The sequence below is a fragment of the Pelobates fuscus genome, chromosome 5 (assembly GCF_036172605.1).
Source record: "Pelobates fuscus isolate aPelFus1 chromosome 5, aPelFus1.pri, whole genome shotgun sequence".
In the NCBI taxonomy this organism is placed as follows: domain Eukaryota; kingdom Metazoa; phylum Chordata; class Amphibia; order Anura; family Pelobatidae; genus Pelobates; species Pelobates fuscus.
Window position 1 is genome coordinate 106,514,219 of NC_086321.1, and position 16,838 is coordinate 106,531,056.

The 16,838-nt window shown below is 36.1% G+C and overlaps 1 protein-coding gene across 2 annotated transcripts in view; it reads left to right on the forward strand.

The window, feature by feature from the left end:
• Positions 1 to 16,838, forward strand: part of PRR16 (proline rich 16) — a 412,708-nt gene that overhangs the window by 277,409 nt on the left and 118,461 nt on the right. For both annotated transcript variants that reach the window (XM_063454122.1, XM_063454123.1), the window contains exon 2: positions 6,692 to 7,586. In XM_063454122.1, the coding sequence (XP_063310192.1) occupies positions 6,692 to 7,444 (753 nt within the window). In that variant the 3' untranslated portion in view covers positions 7,445 to 7,586. The remainder of the gene's footprint in view (positions 1 to 6,691; positions 7,587 to 16,838) is intronic.

A 16,838-nucleotide genomic window follows, 5' to 3' on the forward strand; every position in this document is an offset into this window, starting at 1 on the left:
GTTTTATTCTGTTACTGGCAATACACTGTGCCCTCAGCACTCACAACTGACACCACAGCTCTTGGATCAAATGACATTTAGAAAATTCAGTCTGCCAAAGTTACAGCTTTAAACAGATTGAACTTCAGCTGTAACCTCCGTCTAACTCAGTTCCACCATATGCCATAGTAAGAGCATTGATACTGCTCTAGGGTGTGATGGCTGGTTATTTTCATAGGTTGAATCTTTCAAGTGCTGGATAATTAAATTGGAAGGTTGCCAATTATTCACATGTGCTATCATACATCATACCTGTCATCAATCCTCATTTGTTTGTTTGGCACATGCTATACTTACTAATAAATCTTGTACTTGTAGCACTGCTTCGTGATGGTGCTAGTAATAATATGTATTACCATTACTCAATCTCATCAATGGTGTTAAATTTTTCTGGTGATATGGACTTGACTTTTATTTAATTATTTCAGACATGTTGTGCTAAGTATTAAGAAGTATAAATATTTGACTATTGAGATAGTCGGAGACCAGCTCCGTTGCGGCCTGTGGATATTGCGGCCCATCGAGCCTGCTATGCTGGGTGGGTGCCGGTTGGGTGCCTCGACGTGCGTTACCCCCCCTTTGGACTGGTGGGGGTTATCCTGGTCCCCACTGGGTCCTACAGTATTAAAGGTGGAAACCTCCTCGACGAGTGCAGTGTGAACCATGAGGGTGCCCAGGATGGCCACCGTGACAGAACTGCAACCTAGCCGATCAGACCTCAAGAACCAGGAGTGGAGGGAGTCTTTTGAAGCCCGCTTTGAAGCAATATGCCAGAAGTTTTGGCGCCGACTCAGTGACTGCATTGTGGCACCCACCCCTTCTGCTACCCCACAAGTATCTGCAGATGACAGCGACACCTGTTCTCTTTCTGGGCTGTGAGTCCACCCGGAGTGAAGTCTGGGCAGCCGTCCATATACCAAGCATTGGGGACCCGGTGGGCAAGAGATCCCGCCACCGTGGGATGGGGAACCGATGGACATGAGACACTAGCCCCCTTTAACCCCTTAAGGACCAAACTTCTGGAATAAAAGGGAATCATGACATGTCAGACACGTCATGTGTCCTTAAGGGGTTAAGGAGCTGTGGGAACAGGGACAATATGCTTTGTGGCATACCTCAACATGAACATGTCTCGCTAATTCCACAAATGTAACACGTTATGCTACACCCGTGGATTGCCGCTGGGGCACCTCAAGCTTATATGTTATAATCTCATGCATTACAAAAATACAAAATAAAAAAACAAAAATAAACAAAACAACCACACATTGTCATTGCCCTTCTGTATTTAAAATAATCAATTTTTATTTAATAGTACAGTAAATTCGGGAAAAACGAATTGATGTGTTGATTATTGTTCAGATACTGAAAAAATATGTACACATCCTTTTTTCATTACTCCATTAATTATTTTCAGAACCAATTAGGAGTATAGGAGTGTTTACAAAGTGAGATTAGATGTTTAATTTTTTTTTTAGTCCTTCTGCATAAACCATAAAAATTAGAAAGTGAAATATTGTATTCTGATTACTGTACTTTAGTGGAGATGGAGCATTGTATCATAATTTAAAAGATCCTAAACTATATATCATTAGTGAAAATAATTCCAATTCTGTCTCACATAGTGAAATTCTGTCTCACATAGTGAAATTCTGTCTCACATAGTGAAATTCAGTTTAGGGGAGGATGGTGTGCAAGAGAGAGTTGTGTTAATTGATGATAAACCATGCTTCATAGTGGTGCAATATATCAAGTGGACGTGATGGGTGGGATATTGTGGTGGGATATATTTTTTTGAGTAACCGATGGAAGCAATAAGCATCTTGACAACCAATAATGGATATGAAGAGATTAGGGATCTATGTTCACAAAACACTGTATATGCAGTTGTTGTAAACTCCAGAGGAAATCAGGATTGCGAGTCAAGGGTCAGGGTTCTATGAGTGAGTGTGGATTTCTATATTTCATCTCTAAAGTATTTCTCAATGTCAGAGAAAGATGTACCACGTCTGATCTAGGTGTCATCAGTAAGTAGTATTGGAAGCAAAGGTGGGTGATGATCCATGTTCCTTGGTATCAGACAATGCTAACTTAGTGGTATTCATGTTTGTTGGAGATATTAATATGGATTTAGTATTGCTATTGGAGTACTTTTCAAATTTCCTACTAATCTCTCCTAATTTTACATTTGTTTTTTAAGTTTAAAATTGTCACCAGTCAAGAAAGCGGGTAGGATGTTTTGACATTGAATTAAATGCCTTAAAATATATGACCATGTTAAAAGCCAGATAATAAACCATTTAATTATAATTGTGAACTTTATTTCAAACCTATAATAATTCTATGTATTTTTACTAGGCATTCATTTTGTTTTGTTTCAACAATTAAAGCTGTCTAATCTATATTAAAGTATTTAACAGGCTCTTGAGTCACATTTAGTTATGTCATATGTCTCTTATTATGTTCAAAAGTCAGGTTTGATGGCAAAAACATGCAAGTGAAATAGACATCTGAATCCTCAATATCTGACATGTATCCTTTAATTAAAAGAGGTATTCAATGTTGATTCTAAAGCAGATATTACGTGCATTTTTGACCTCTTATTAAGGTAAAAATGTAGGTTGAATATTGCATTACAATGTAGAATAATTGTTTTGATTTATTATGGTTTTTAGAATATTATTAATTCAAATGCAGTTAAGGGACTTCATGATCACATGCAAACATTTGATTTATTGTACATGCTTTTATATCTATGATAAAATTAGCATTATTAGAAACAAACAGAATTAAAGGGTCACCCCAGACCCTTAAAGCACTTTAGCTTGCTGAAAAGCTTTGTGTGTGAATATAAATTGGTACTTTTATATATTGACCTGGTTACACCCCCTGATTTTCAAGCACACATGTCCTGTTACTTCCTGGTTTGTTTTGCTCAGTGGGGCTCAAGAGGCAGCAATTGCTCAGTGCACTCGCCTTTCAAAGATTTCTCAATGAACTGCATTGGGAAGTCTGTGATTGGACAGTAAGTGCTAGAAGGGGAGGGTTTGCAAGGGCAGCAGACAAAAGAACTGCATCTTTTCCAGGCTGTTTTTTTAGATACACCCCAATGGAAAAAAATGCATAATTAAATCCATGCATGTTTTCGTTGAGGGTATACCTACTAAAACGTGATTATTATATATTTTGTAATTGGGCAGCAGAGTGTCACTTTAAGCATTAAACTTCAAAATACAACTGAATCCATTGAATGAACAGAGCCACACAATGTAAAATATTCATATACATGATCTATTAATTACTGAGTTTGTTAACATGAATAGCCAGCTTCTAGAAAATTGCACTGTCATTTATGATACTATAATAAAACACTGAAAAACAAGCCAATTATTCATTCCTGTTAATCCTCATCATGATTAAAACTGTAGGTCAGTTTAATAATGTCTGGGGATAAATCACCAAGCAACATTCTTGATTGTATGCATTGTTGATTGAAAAAAATAGAATTAATGTACTAAGGTTTGCTTTAAATAATTAACAGAGGGGAAGTTCAGATGTTCTTATATTTTTAATGGATCCTGTGTATTAAATGCTGTATTTTCTGGACATTATAAAGAAATCACTTTTATACTGAAAACTGATTATATGTCAAATTATCTATTCATTGTGACATTAGAATACCGATTAAGGAACACACAAAAAATAGTTTTACATTTTACAAGGCTACTTAAAGTCACCTATCATAGCAAACAAATCTGTGAATTCTGTTTCACCATGTGGCCATATTGTGTTAAGCCCAACCACTACCCCTATATCGGTGGATACTACACTAAGTTTAGGATGGGAAATCAATAAGCTAACTGCAATACTAACTGCTTAAATTAATGCTTTCCTGTGATCACCTGCTAAGGGGCACCTATAGTGGGAGGGTGGAGTGCTCAACCCAAAAGGAATTTTGTCTGGATTCCAAATATACATAGAAAAAAGTGCAATTAGGGGGCACACATGAAACACACAGTTCTTAGTAGTCGTGCTACATAAAGACCAAAATGTATATAAAAAATAAAGATTAACGAACAGCAAGCACACACACAAAGAAATACCGTTTTACAATTTACAAAGCTATTTAAAGTCACCTTTATTTACAAACACATATTTGTGCAAACCTATTTGTTTGCTACAATAGGTGATTTTAACCCTTTAAGTCCGGAGGGCGTACATTTACGTCCTTTTAAAAGCAGCTCTAAACGCCGCAGGACGTAAATGTACGCCCTCCAGTTTTTATTCACTTACCCGGTCGCCGGAGATCTCACGCCGGCGATCGCGGTTGGGGGGACTCCCAGGGAGCCCCCCCGTGGCAGATCTTCCTCCTCCGGTCTCCCCCGGTCATGTGAGAGTGAGGTCCTTGCGAGGACCTCACAATCACATGGCCGGGATAGCTGGCTGCAGCAATGCCAGCAGGGGGACTAACTGTAATGACAGTTAGTCCCCCTGCTGGCTGAAAATCAAATCAAATAAGTTAAATAAGTGTAAAAAATATATATATATATACTTAGATCATATATGTATATATATAATATATATATATGATCTAAGTATATATATATACACATATACACACACACACATACACTGTCTAGGTGTATTTTAATAATATATATAATTATATATATATATATATATATATATATATATATATATATTAATATCAAATTACACGTAGACTGATACTGATTAAATATATATATATATATATATATATAATTATTGTTATATATATATATAAATAATATAAAAAAATATGTAAATACGTAAAAAATAAAATAAAAAAAATAATTAAAAATAAAATATTAAAAAATATATAGATGTGTTTTATTTCGTTCTAACTGTATTGTGATATTAATATATATATATATTTATATCAAAATACACGTAGAACGAAATAATATATATATATCTATATACATAAATATATACGTATATATCACTATATATATCTATATATAAAAAAAATATATATATATATATATACGTATATATACACATATGTATATATATATACATATATTAATTCTACACATATATTTATGTAATAATTTTACATAATTAGGTATCCTAATTAATTACAATTAGCGGGACCTGCCTGACCACCCATGCCGAAAGTATAGGGAATTTAATTTGCTAGCACTATATTTAACCCTGTAACTTTCCAAGACACCATAAAACCTGTACATGGGGGTTACTGTTTTACTCGGGAGACTTCGCTGAACACAAATATTAGTGTTTCAAAACAGTTAAATGTATTACAACGATGATATCGCCAGTAAAAGTGAAGTTTTTTGCATTTTTCAAGCACAAACAGCACTTACACGGACGATATTATTGCTGCAATACTTTTTACTGTTTTGAAACACAAATATTTGTGTTCAGCGAAGTCTCCCGAGTACAACAGTACCCCTCATGTACAGGTTTTATGGTGTTTTCAAAAATTACAGCGTCAAATATAAGGCTTGTGTTTCATTTTTTTCACTTTAAAATTCGCCAGATTGCTTACGTTGCCTTTATGACCCTATGGTAGCCCAAGAATGAGAATTACCCCTATGATGGCATACTATTTGCAATAGTAGACAACCCAAGGTATTGCAAATGGGGTATGTCCAGTCTTTTTTAGTAGCCACTTAGTCACAAACACTGGGCAAAATTGGCGTTTTTTGCATTTTTCACACACGAACAAATACTAACGCTAACTTTGGCCAGTGTTTGTGACCAAATGGCTACTAAAAAAGACTGGAAATACCCCATTTGCAATACCTTGGGTCGTCTACTATTGCAAATGGTATGCCATTATGGGTGTAAATTTATTTCCTGGACTATTATACAGTCTCAAAGGCAACGTAACCAATCTGGCGAATTTCAATTTCAAATGTAACACGCTATATTTGACCCTGTAACTTCCCAAAACACCATAAAACCTGTACATAGGGGGTACTGTTTTACACGTAAGACTTTGCTGAATACAACTATGTGTATTTTATTGCAGTAAAAGCAAACAGTATTATGACATTGACAGTTAAAATGTCATGTAGAACTAAACAAATAAAAAAAATCTTATTTTCTCCCATTTTTTTCATATTAAATTATGTTTCATAGCTAAATATTAAATGAAAGCCCTGTTTCCCCTGAATAAAATGATATATAATAAGGGAGGGTGCATTTAATATGAAAGAGGTGAATTACGGTTATAATATACATATAGTCAAATGCCAGGTTTTGTTTACATTTTGTTTCGTTCACAACTTGTACATTTGGCTGCGGTCTTAAGGGGTTAAATAGCCTTGTAAAATTATTTTTTAGTGTGTGTGCACGCTGTTTCTTAATCTGTGTTTTGTATATATTTTGGTCTTTAATGCAGCATCAAAAATGTGAAAAGCATGTTCCAGGTATGCCCCCCCCCCCAATTCTCATTTTGTATTAATAAGCATCAGTACATTGCTTGTATATAGTATTTCATATTAATTTTATCGGAAACACTATTTTGTGAAAGTTAATTAGAACACAGGATGATTTGCATGAATCTTCCAAGCTGATGAATTAGCATGTATTCTAGTTATTTAGTCATTAAATGTGTTTTTCTTCTCCTCTTTACATACAGGTGGTTGACCAAATTGACACTTTAACGTCAGATCTACAGCTGGAAGATGAGATGACAGACAGCTCAAAAACAGACACATTGAACAGCAGCTCCAGTAGCACAACTGCTTCCAGCTTAGACAAGATTAAAGTACGAGCAAATGCCCCATTAATAACACCACCTGCACACCAATCAGCTGTTCTTACAGTGCTTAGAAAGCCTAATCCTCCTCCACCACCACCACGGTTGACACCTGTAAAGTTTGAAGATACTCCTATGTTGAATAATTCAACAAATCCCGTAAAGAATAATGGCCCTTTGCTTCGGAATGGTGGTTTACCCGGAGGACCTACCAAAGTTCCAAATGGTGATAGATGTGCTATTCATAACACTAAGGTGGATAAATTTGTTGCACAGCCTTTGACACATAGGCCAGAAAAGGAACGTTGTTCACAGACTACAACAAGAGAACGTGTACGTTTTAGTGAAAATGTGTTATACCACGGCTACTGTCCGGACTGTGATATTCGGTCTGAAATAAAAAACAGAGAGGGGCATCTACATGGGGAGCCTGTCCACGTAGCAGGAAAACTTCCTCATAATTGCCCTCCTTTACCACCACCCCCTCTCCCAGCATTTCCTCTTGAAAATGGAGGGCTTGGAATAAACAGTAGCGGTAGTCACCCTCCCCCAAAGACTGGCATGCTGCCTCCACTGACTGCACCAAAACCTCAAAAAACTATTCTGAGGAAATCTACCACTACAACAGTGTGACCTTTAGGTTTTTTCTACTTTTTCTTTTTTTTCTATTTTGAAATAATTTACATAAACATAAAAGATTTTACAACGAGCACTTTAAAGCAATAAAAAAGACCCCCAAATCCCACCATCACTAGAAGAGGCATAACAATCAATGGTAAGTAAAATAATCCTTCCTTTACTCAAATGTGCTATTTATAAGCAGTTGCAGAGCTAGATATACCCTTCCTGCTGCCCTAAGGCCAGTTTCTTCAATGCGTACATATATATAGTATTTGTCAACAAGGGACTCAGGATAACCATGCAAAAGAGGAAGGAAAATAAAATCCTACTTACTGTATTTCAATAAGATGATCCATTTAATAAATCTCCCAGCAACATGCAGTATGTTTGAGTATATTGCAGTATTCCAAAGCAGTTAAAGGAACACTATAGTCACCTAAACAACTTTAGCTTAATGAAGCGGTTTAAGTGTATAGATCATGTTTCTCAGGTTTTACTGCTCAATTCACTGCCATTTAGGAGTTAAATCCCTTTGTTACTGTTTATGCAGCCCTAGCCACACCTCCCCTAGCTCTTATTGACACAGCCTGCATGAAAACAAACTGGTTTCACTTTCAATCAGATTTAATTTACCTTAAACAATTTTATCTCTTGCTCTGTAAACTGAACTTTAATCACATAGAGGAGGCTCTTGCAGGGTCTAGCCAGCTATTAACATAGCAGGGGATAAGAAAATCTAAATTAAAAAAAAATTGCAATAAAGAAAGGATAAACTTTAGATGACTGTTTACAGGTAGTGTTTAGGAAGGCTGTGCAAGTCACATGCAGGGAGGTGTGACTAGGGTTCATAAACAAATGTATTTAACTCCTAAAAGGCAGAGAATTGAGCAGTGAGGCTGCAAGGGCATGTTCTATACAACAAAACTGCTTCATTAAGCTAAAGTTGTTTTGGTGACTATAGTGTCCCTTTAAGTTCACAGTTATGTGCAGAGTCTAGGAATGTATCATCGTACTCGTTAGCAATACAATTAACAATAATGCACAACTTTTAAGTGTATCACAGAGCTTCACACCTATATCCTTAGAGTGCATGGGTTTATCACAGAGCATCTCTGAGTATGTGTGATATGTGTGGGATGTGTGTGTTTAGTTGGCTGAATGGGATGTATGTGAGGTTGGCTGAATGGTGGTGGTTGTGTATGGTGACACATGGTGTAATTGTGTATGGTAGAGTGTGGTGTGGGCTTTGCTGAACATGAAGTGTGGGGCTGGCTGAGAGTGATTATGCGGGTTGTGTGTTTTTAATTTGAACTTGCACTAATTTTTCTCACACATTTATATAATATATACAAAATTACTATATATACCAAATAAATAGAAATTACCACCAACATATATTTATTAAAATAGCTGTCTTTATAGTTCCATTCCATTTATTTATACTAATTGCTTGTTTGGCAGTCCTTGACAAATCTAGGCAATGATTTTGGAAATTGAATAATTGTTTGTTTGCACTTGAGAACTTTTTCTAATTGCTTCGTGAAAATCCCTAATGTAAAAGTTAGTCAACAAGCTCATCATTGTTGATTTTGTCTCTGTGTGAGCATTCAAAAAATAAAGAAATTCTAAACAAACAAATATAACATTATATGCTTGATGGGCAAAATAAATAGGAAACTATCTATAAAAGCTCATCATATATTACAAGATATACCTGTTATTGTAATGGGCAGATCCAGTTTACAAACTCTGTATTGCATGGTAGGTGACATCACATCACATGTAATAATAGAATTATGAAGACAGATCATTATATAATACTGTGGAGAAAAATTAAGCTTCACCCTAAGAATCAAATTCATACAGTGCTCAAAAAAAAACATAGAACTCCAGCAACATCACACTCCATTCCTTGCTTTTAATTAATTGCATAGATATTTTTTTTACAAAATATTAAGTTTATATGTGTATTTATAATTATAGATAATGTATGTAAGTATTAAAATGCCTTAATTACAAATTATTAAAAGATAGTCACATTTGATGTTTTTATATTTTTTTCAATTCCTGTGGCTGTGCTGTAGTGAAATATTTTCTTTCTAAAAATCAGTGTTTTTTAATCATTGGGAGTAAATCTCATAACAGCTAAAAGCTGCAGTTCTCTTGTCTGCAGCCTTTGCAAGCCCACCCCTTCTTCCCCATCCGAGACCTAATGTGACTTCCCAATGTAGCTCTATGAGAAGTCTTTGCAAGGCAGGTGTTCTGAGCAATTGTTGCCTCTTGAGTCTAACTCCACTGAGCTAACCTAACCAGACAGAAACAGGAGTTGTTGTCTGTGTGAAAGCCAAATGGGTTTGACAAGCTTCATTTACAAAAGTGTCAATTTTTGTTAAAACCTGCACTTTCTGCAATTGACAAAAAGAGGACTCAGTCTTCACACATAAAGCATTTCAGCAAGCTAATGTGCTTTAGGAGTCCAGGGTGTCCCTTTAACTTTCTATAATACTGCTTAGCTTAATACTGGAAGCAGTGGTTGATGGGCACAGCAATTATTTCTGTGAGTTGTTGTTCCGATATTAACTTTCTATAATAGAAAGCTAACAATTCAACTGCAATTGACAAAGAGTCATGACATCATTTAGGCAGTTTTTTTTTACCTAATAAACAAAACAAAAAAACAACCCTGAAGCATTTAATAACATGGATCCGCAGATAACATTTATTTGCACATACTGTATTTTGTATCAGTGTTGTTATGCTACCTGTTTATACATTTAAAAAGCCATAGCCTATTTGACTACAAATTAGAGTAGTCAATACATGTTTCCCTCTTCATCCTTCCCTATTCCTACCATTAAAGTAGTGGGAGAACCCAGACAAATTGTGAGGGATAGGCTTAATATTCTTCTGGCACACTATCATAAGAAAGGAGTGACTGCACTAATTGTGTCAGAGGTTTTGGATATCCCTCAGTAGAGGGATGAGATGTCAGCTCTAATAGTATCAGAAGGAGTGGCCATCCCTCTGATTTGTACATTAATGGTTAGGACATGAATAGGGCCATGCCTTAGTATGTGGAACCATGGCATAGATCAATGGATCCCCTCCTAACATTTTCCTCCTTTCATGCAGCCCATGTGATGGTATCTGTTTGATCCTCCACTCATTTATTATAATACCAAAGCCACCACATAGGGTAATGAGAGTAGGAGGGATTGTGCTATGGTTGTCCACGGTCAATAGAGGAGATTATTTTTAAGTGGCACCCAAATTGAGTGTAATTATGGTAAGTTTAGGAAAACCACCTCATCTTGTTATCTTTCTTCATAATAAATGTTGTTGTGGTCAGGGACAATAGTTATGTAAGTGGTACACAAGCCGGTTGTGGTGTGCCGAAACCGACATTCGGGTAGGCCTGTAAAAAGAGGGCTCACCAATTTAAATGGCTTGATAAAGGGAGTGGTGGGTGGGGTGAACCAGACAGTCTCAGCCCAGAGGAAGGGGCGACCTGTGTATTTGTAGCAATATCCCCTCCCACAACTACAGGCTCCACCCACAGGCTCAGCCTTGCAATTTATAGCACAAACATTATTAGTATGGAAAGTGCATATATAACAAGCATACATTGGAGAAAAAGGTATATGAGGTAAGTGTGGTCCATTTTGGATGCTCATAAATGAATGTTTGATCCAATTTTAAAAAAAAAATGCGGTTGCTTTTATTAACATATTTAATCTAGAAAAGAACTGGTATCATTACTAGCATTAAAAGAAAACTAGAAAATACTAAACAAATTAACATTCCTGTCCTCCATTTTACCATGTTGGAATAGTTTAATTATTTTTGTACTATATGTCCACTAACAGTACATTTATTACAATACCACCTACTGTCCAGAGAGCAGATTTTATATATCAGGCATCTCATATACTGCCCAAGATGGTGAAAAGCTACAACTCACAGTCTTCCCTCGCCATCTATTGCATTCAAGGAATTCTGGGAGTTGTAGGCCATCAACATCTGCTATTCGAGAGTTTGAGATCTGCGATGTACTTCCTTCATCCAAAACACACAATATTAAATGCTACCATTTTGCTACATAGTTGTACAATGCTCATGTCTCAATGTTGAAATTTCCCCTTTAAGAATTGTACGTTGCACCAAAATGTATCCAGTTACATAGAGCTGAGCCCTTGTGTTTCTGGTATGCACTGTTATTTGTTTCTGGAAGATTGTTGTCAGTGTGACACAATGCATGGCTGAATTTGTTTTGCTCTTTTTGTGCCTGAAAAAACTGACATGTTTGCACATTATTCACCAGGCCATTTTTCCTGAAATATGTCAGAGTTAATAAATGTCTAGAAAACCTTACCTGTGCATGTCTGATTTATCCCACAGGAAAATAGCCATAAATGGACGGCATCATGTATAGGCATTGCTGCTTTACTGACACTTATTAAATATAATATGTTATGTATTGTAATATAATATAGTTGCTATATAATATATAATGTGCTATTTTATTTATAACTGTGCAATATATTTAAGATAATTTTGTTTAATAAGCAAAACAGTACGTTTTCATAATCAGGTTACACCAAAAGCCTATTTAATTTTCATACAAAGTCCACAATATACACAGATTGAATTATTATAAATTTTCAAAATGCAGTAGGTACTACAGTATTCAGTGGCAACAAAATAGGCATATTCATGCTCTATCTATTTCTAGAATAATTGAATATTCCGGTATATAATAATACCTTATTGTTTAAAATTCAATTTGCTTGACAAGCTTTTGAGAGGAGAACCTACCTCCTTTTCTTTTTTCAAGTCAAGAGTAAAAGTATCTACTATATAATTCTGCTCATGTCTAAAAATATATACAGAAAATATATTCAGCTGGTGGTAAATTTTAAGTGGTCACTTAGGATGACTGAAATCTCCCACCTCCACACAAAGTAAAATAAGATTATTTTAAGTTTCTACTTCCAGTCAATAACCTCTATTTTGTCTATCATGGGAAATATTATGAGGAAAATATAGTGCGGGAGTGACGTGGAAGGATAACTGGGAGGGGTGACAAGGGGTAAGATGCAATTGCATTTTAACATGAAATACATGAAAATATACATGCTTAAAACCAAAAATAATTTTTTAACATAAGGTGAGAATATGTCACCTGATCAAAATGGTTGAGGTATATATGTCGATACTGGAAAACAAAATGCTTTTTTGCACTAAAAAACAACTATTAGTCTTCGTATAAAATATATTTCTCTTTGATCTTTGCATCTCTATAATTCTCTCTACACATTAGGATTGGAAGGCTTAAAGTGCTTTATTTTCATTTTTTTGTGGTTAGCTGAACATCTGGGTAAATTAATTCTTAAATTAAAACTGCTCTGTCATCAGAAACTCCTCATCAACATCACATAGTATTTTAAAAATATCTTCTTGCTCTGTGTTTAAAACATAGTTTACATGTGTGTTTGTTAAAATGGCATAAAGGATCTAGAGAGTGCTAGATCTAGAGAGTGCTAGATCTAGAGAGTGCTAAATGACTCAAACAAATGGCTCTCACGTCATCAGGTAGGTCAAACAACAGTTTCCTCTTCCCTGCTAGAGTTTAACAGTTTTTATTCCATTTGGGTCTGAGATTCTTAATATCTTCTGGCATCACATGCTTGCAGCAGCCATTTTGTAATCAATAACTGTCACTAAATTGATACAATTTAATAAACAGCCACCTCCACACCGAACAACTGTCACATCTACAAGCACTAATTACAGCTAAACTTACTATTGTCTGGTGAGATGAAAATATTTTTATCTCTTGGCATTATTATTCTAAACGGATGTTAAATAAAGTATATTTCAGGTAAGACATCTGCCTTAACCCCTTAAGGACACATGACATGTGTGACATGTCATGATTCCATTTTATTCCAGAAGTTTGGTCCTTAAGGGGTTAAGCATGGAGTTTTACTGCATCTGTTGAGTTTCAACAATATATTTCACATAGCATGCCCCACAGTGTGTATGATACAATTCTAAAAAGTAGAAATTATCCATTAATATCTTTTTCATTTAGCATTTTACTAGTACATCCTTCCAGTAAGTGTACCAGGACCATTTACAGGACAATGTGCAAACTATTACTATAACCATTTTATTGAATTGATTATAGTGTCTGGTGACCACTGGTGCTGTCTCTCCACTTGGTGTTAAACCATTTTCGAGCAGTTTAACACTAAGCAAGAGTCACTGTATGCCCATAGTCCAGCCCTCACTGAAGGAATGACTAAGTCATAGATTGCACACTTTCTTCTAGCCACATCAATTCATATCTGCAATCGGCACTGGAGAGGCTGAAAGCAATGAGCTCGAACTCTCAGCCAATGTCAACCGCACATAGCCGCTTAGGCTAATATTTCCCCACTAGCCCAATAAGCACACAGGGGAGGGAATGAACTGCTGGTGACTTTTGTTTGGCATTAAAACATTGAAAACCGTTTAATGATGAATGTAAGGATGGTGTCAGGGCACTCCAGAAAATTAGATGAAAATGCCTTGTAAGCTAATATGCATAGTGGATAATAGGACATTTTAGAACTTAAATAAACAAATAAAGCACTACTAGATAGCTTTACAAAGTTCTATTATTAAGTCATGCTTTGATTTCCCAGTGTGGATTAAAGCAGAGTCTTGGCCTCAATGACAATATGTAAAATATATGGGCTTGATCAATTACTGCTAATTAATACCAACATAAGCAATGCAATTATTTGTTATTTGCTGAAAGTAATGAAAGGTACTTATGCAAGAGTCACTGGCTATTTATGGAAACTTGCCAGCCTTACACTTGGTGTAAATGTATACAATATTCGTGCATAAATCTACCCAGCACATATTGCTTTATTTGCTCAGTTCCTGGAAAACCTAATCAGAAATTGCATAGAGGGTAGGGGTGGGGGATCTCCATTCACTTGTACAGTAAGTCCGCCCAGGCGCATCTGTGTCTGAGAGATAAGAGAGCTAGCTTTTGCTTAATCTGATTTTCTCACAGGCACTAGAGTTTCAAAATATTAACAAAAATCATTGTAAATACACATAACATATATCTGAACCCCCACAAGCTTTATATCCGGATAGCCTGGATCTGAGCGACCAACATATCAAAATAGCACTCAGATCCCATGAACACAGCCGAATCGCCACCAAGGTAAAGTTTTGACCGCAAACGTGGTGTCTACCCAAATTAGTGGAAGCGGTTGGTCACTTTCGGGAGTTCAGAAACGGATGAAATGTCGAACGGTTCCTCTGGCTCATAGGTAGTGATTGTTCATCTAGTTTGTGTGAACAATCCTACCAAACAGCGCTCTCCTGTATTGTCGGGAAAAGAAGCAGGCGCTCGTGTGAAATCACCGGTGTTCGCGAGGTCGAGTGTCCAACTTATAGTTCCAGACACTCGACGACCAAGTCCCGCTGCCTGCATTCGTGTGAAAAGATGGCCACACAGGGAAAGCACTTAAGTTTGTGGTTAGTTTGTAGTTAATGAGCCAAGGGGTTGGTCGGTGTTCGGTAGATTTCAGCTCCCAAACTGGGGAAACATGAATGGGGTTCAGCAAACATAATATAGGAAAATGTCTTAAACACCGGGAAAATAGTGAGTTTGTATGAAAAAAATGTTTTTGGTTGGAGTAACTCTTTGTGTTGGAATTGTAGTATTTGCAAATAACTGCTGTGCCCTATACATATATAAATACAGTCTTAAAGAACAGTTTGTTTTTGGAGAGCCGTCTCTCAATTTTTCAGAAATTCACCGTAATAGAAGTTTTGATGTATTTGATGTTTGAAGATTATATTTTCATCATAGTTCCATACAAGTGTACATTTCTGGCATTGGAAACTGTGGGCAATGCAGAATAACTGCATGCATTTTTTTCTTATTGTCTTTACATCTCTGCCTGTTGAGAATCAACAATGTAACTTCTTTAACTCTACCACCATCCTGAAGTGCTAAATACATTTCATGAAGAATGGGAAGAAAAACTATATGAAACAATTTGTAGCAGAGCTGCAGCAGAAAGGAATACACCCTAGAAATGTGTATGGGTGAAAAGGGAAGAATGATCATTTAATCCTCTTTGGTGCTGAATAATCATTGTAGCCACGCTAACTGGTGTATGCTATATTTTCTGTAATTCTCTCCACTGTACCTGGCTGAGTAATGTAGGAATTGCATCCCTCAACAGCTCAGGTGACAAAATATTAGCCATCATGATAGCATGAATATCTTTCATTAACTCAATGTTCTTTTCCAATGTTCTATGAGTTAACATTTAAAACAAAAACATGTGCAGTACTTTAAAGGGAACCTATAGTGCCAAGAAAGCAAAGTTGTTTTCCTTTGCACTATGGCTTCGTATAGAGCCCTCCCTCTCCCCTCTCCCCCCGAGGTGGTGCTGAAGAGAGTAAAACTCATTCTGTCATTTACCTGATTTCAGCGTCAATGTCCCTCGACACTGGTTCAGGCTTCTCTTTTGCTCCTCTGCTGCCGATGTCAGCTGGCAAGGGGGACCTAATGATCCAGAAGTCCCTCTAGTGACAGTAACTAGAGGTGGAGTTAACCCTGACAAGTAAACTGCAATAATTACCACTGCAGGGTTATGGGACCTGGGACACTGCATCCAGGCCACTTAAATGAGCTGAAGTGGTCTGGGTGCCTATAGTCTCCTTTTAAGGCAAACCCTAGTTTGCCAAAAAGAAAGGAGTATAATTAAACTAATACCAATTTTGATCAATCCCCAATATTAATTATTACTTGTTTAGAGTGACAAATATTTTGACTGAGAAGCAATATGCTATTTTAATAGAATGATGTAAGATCATATTTTCTAGGTAAACTCTCATATTTCCATAATTTTATATTTCCATTTCAGCACACAATAACAATGGGAGATATTTAGAGTTGCCATGGAAACAATCAGTTTGCAAGTATCAATCATTTATAAATTGCATTTCATCTTAGTAATGCAGGTGGAATTAACAAAATGATTGTTTTCTCATAATTACATTTTTTTTCATAATAGTCTTTTAGCAAATTCCTCCCAGTTTTCAGTTTGCTGCTCGTGAAGCTCGTGTTGGTTTTTGGCACAAAGAGACAAATTTACATATATGTCCCTTGGCACATGATCTTCTGTGCCAGCCATGCACACTGTAATATTTATATCCTTGCCAAAACACCCAGCGAGCGTGATTATATGTAATTTTGTAATGCAGTTATCGTATAACTGTTTCATTATTGTTTTTTTTTTAAATATACTTGCAGATATAATTACAATGTTACAGTTTGAGTACTACATACACAAATACATATATTCACTTCTTGATAATTGTGGTA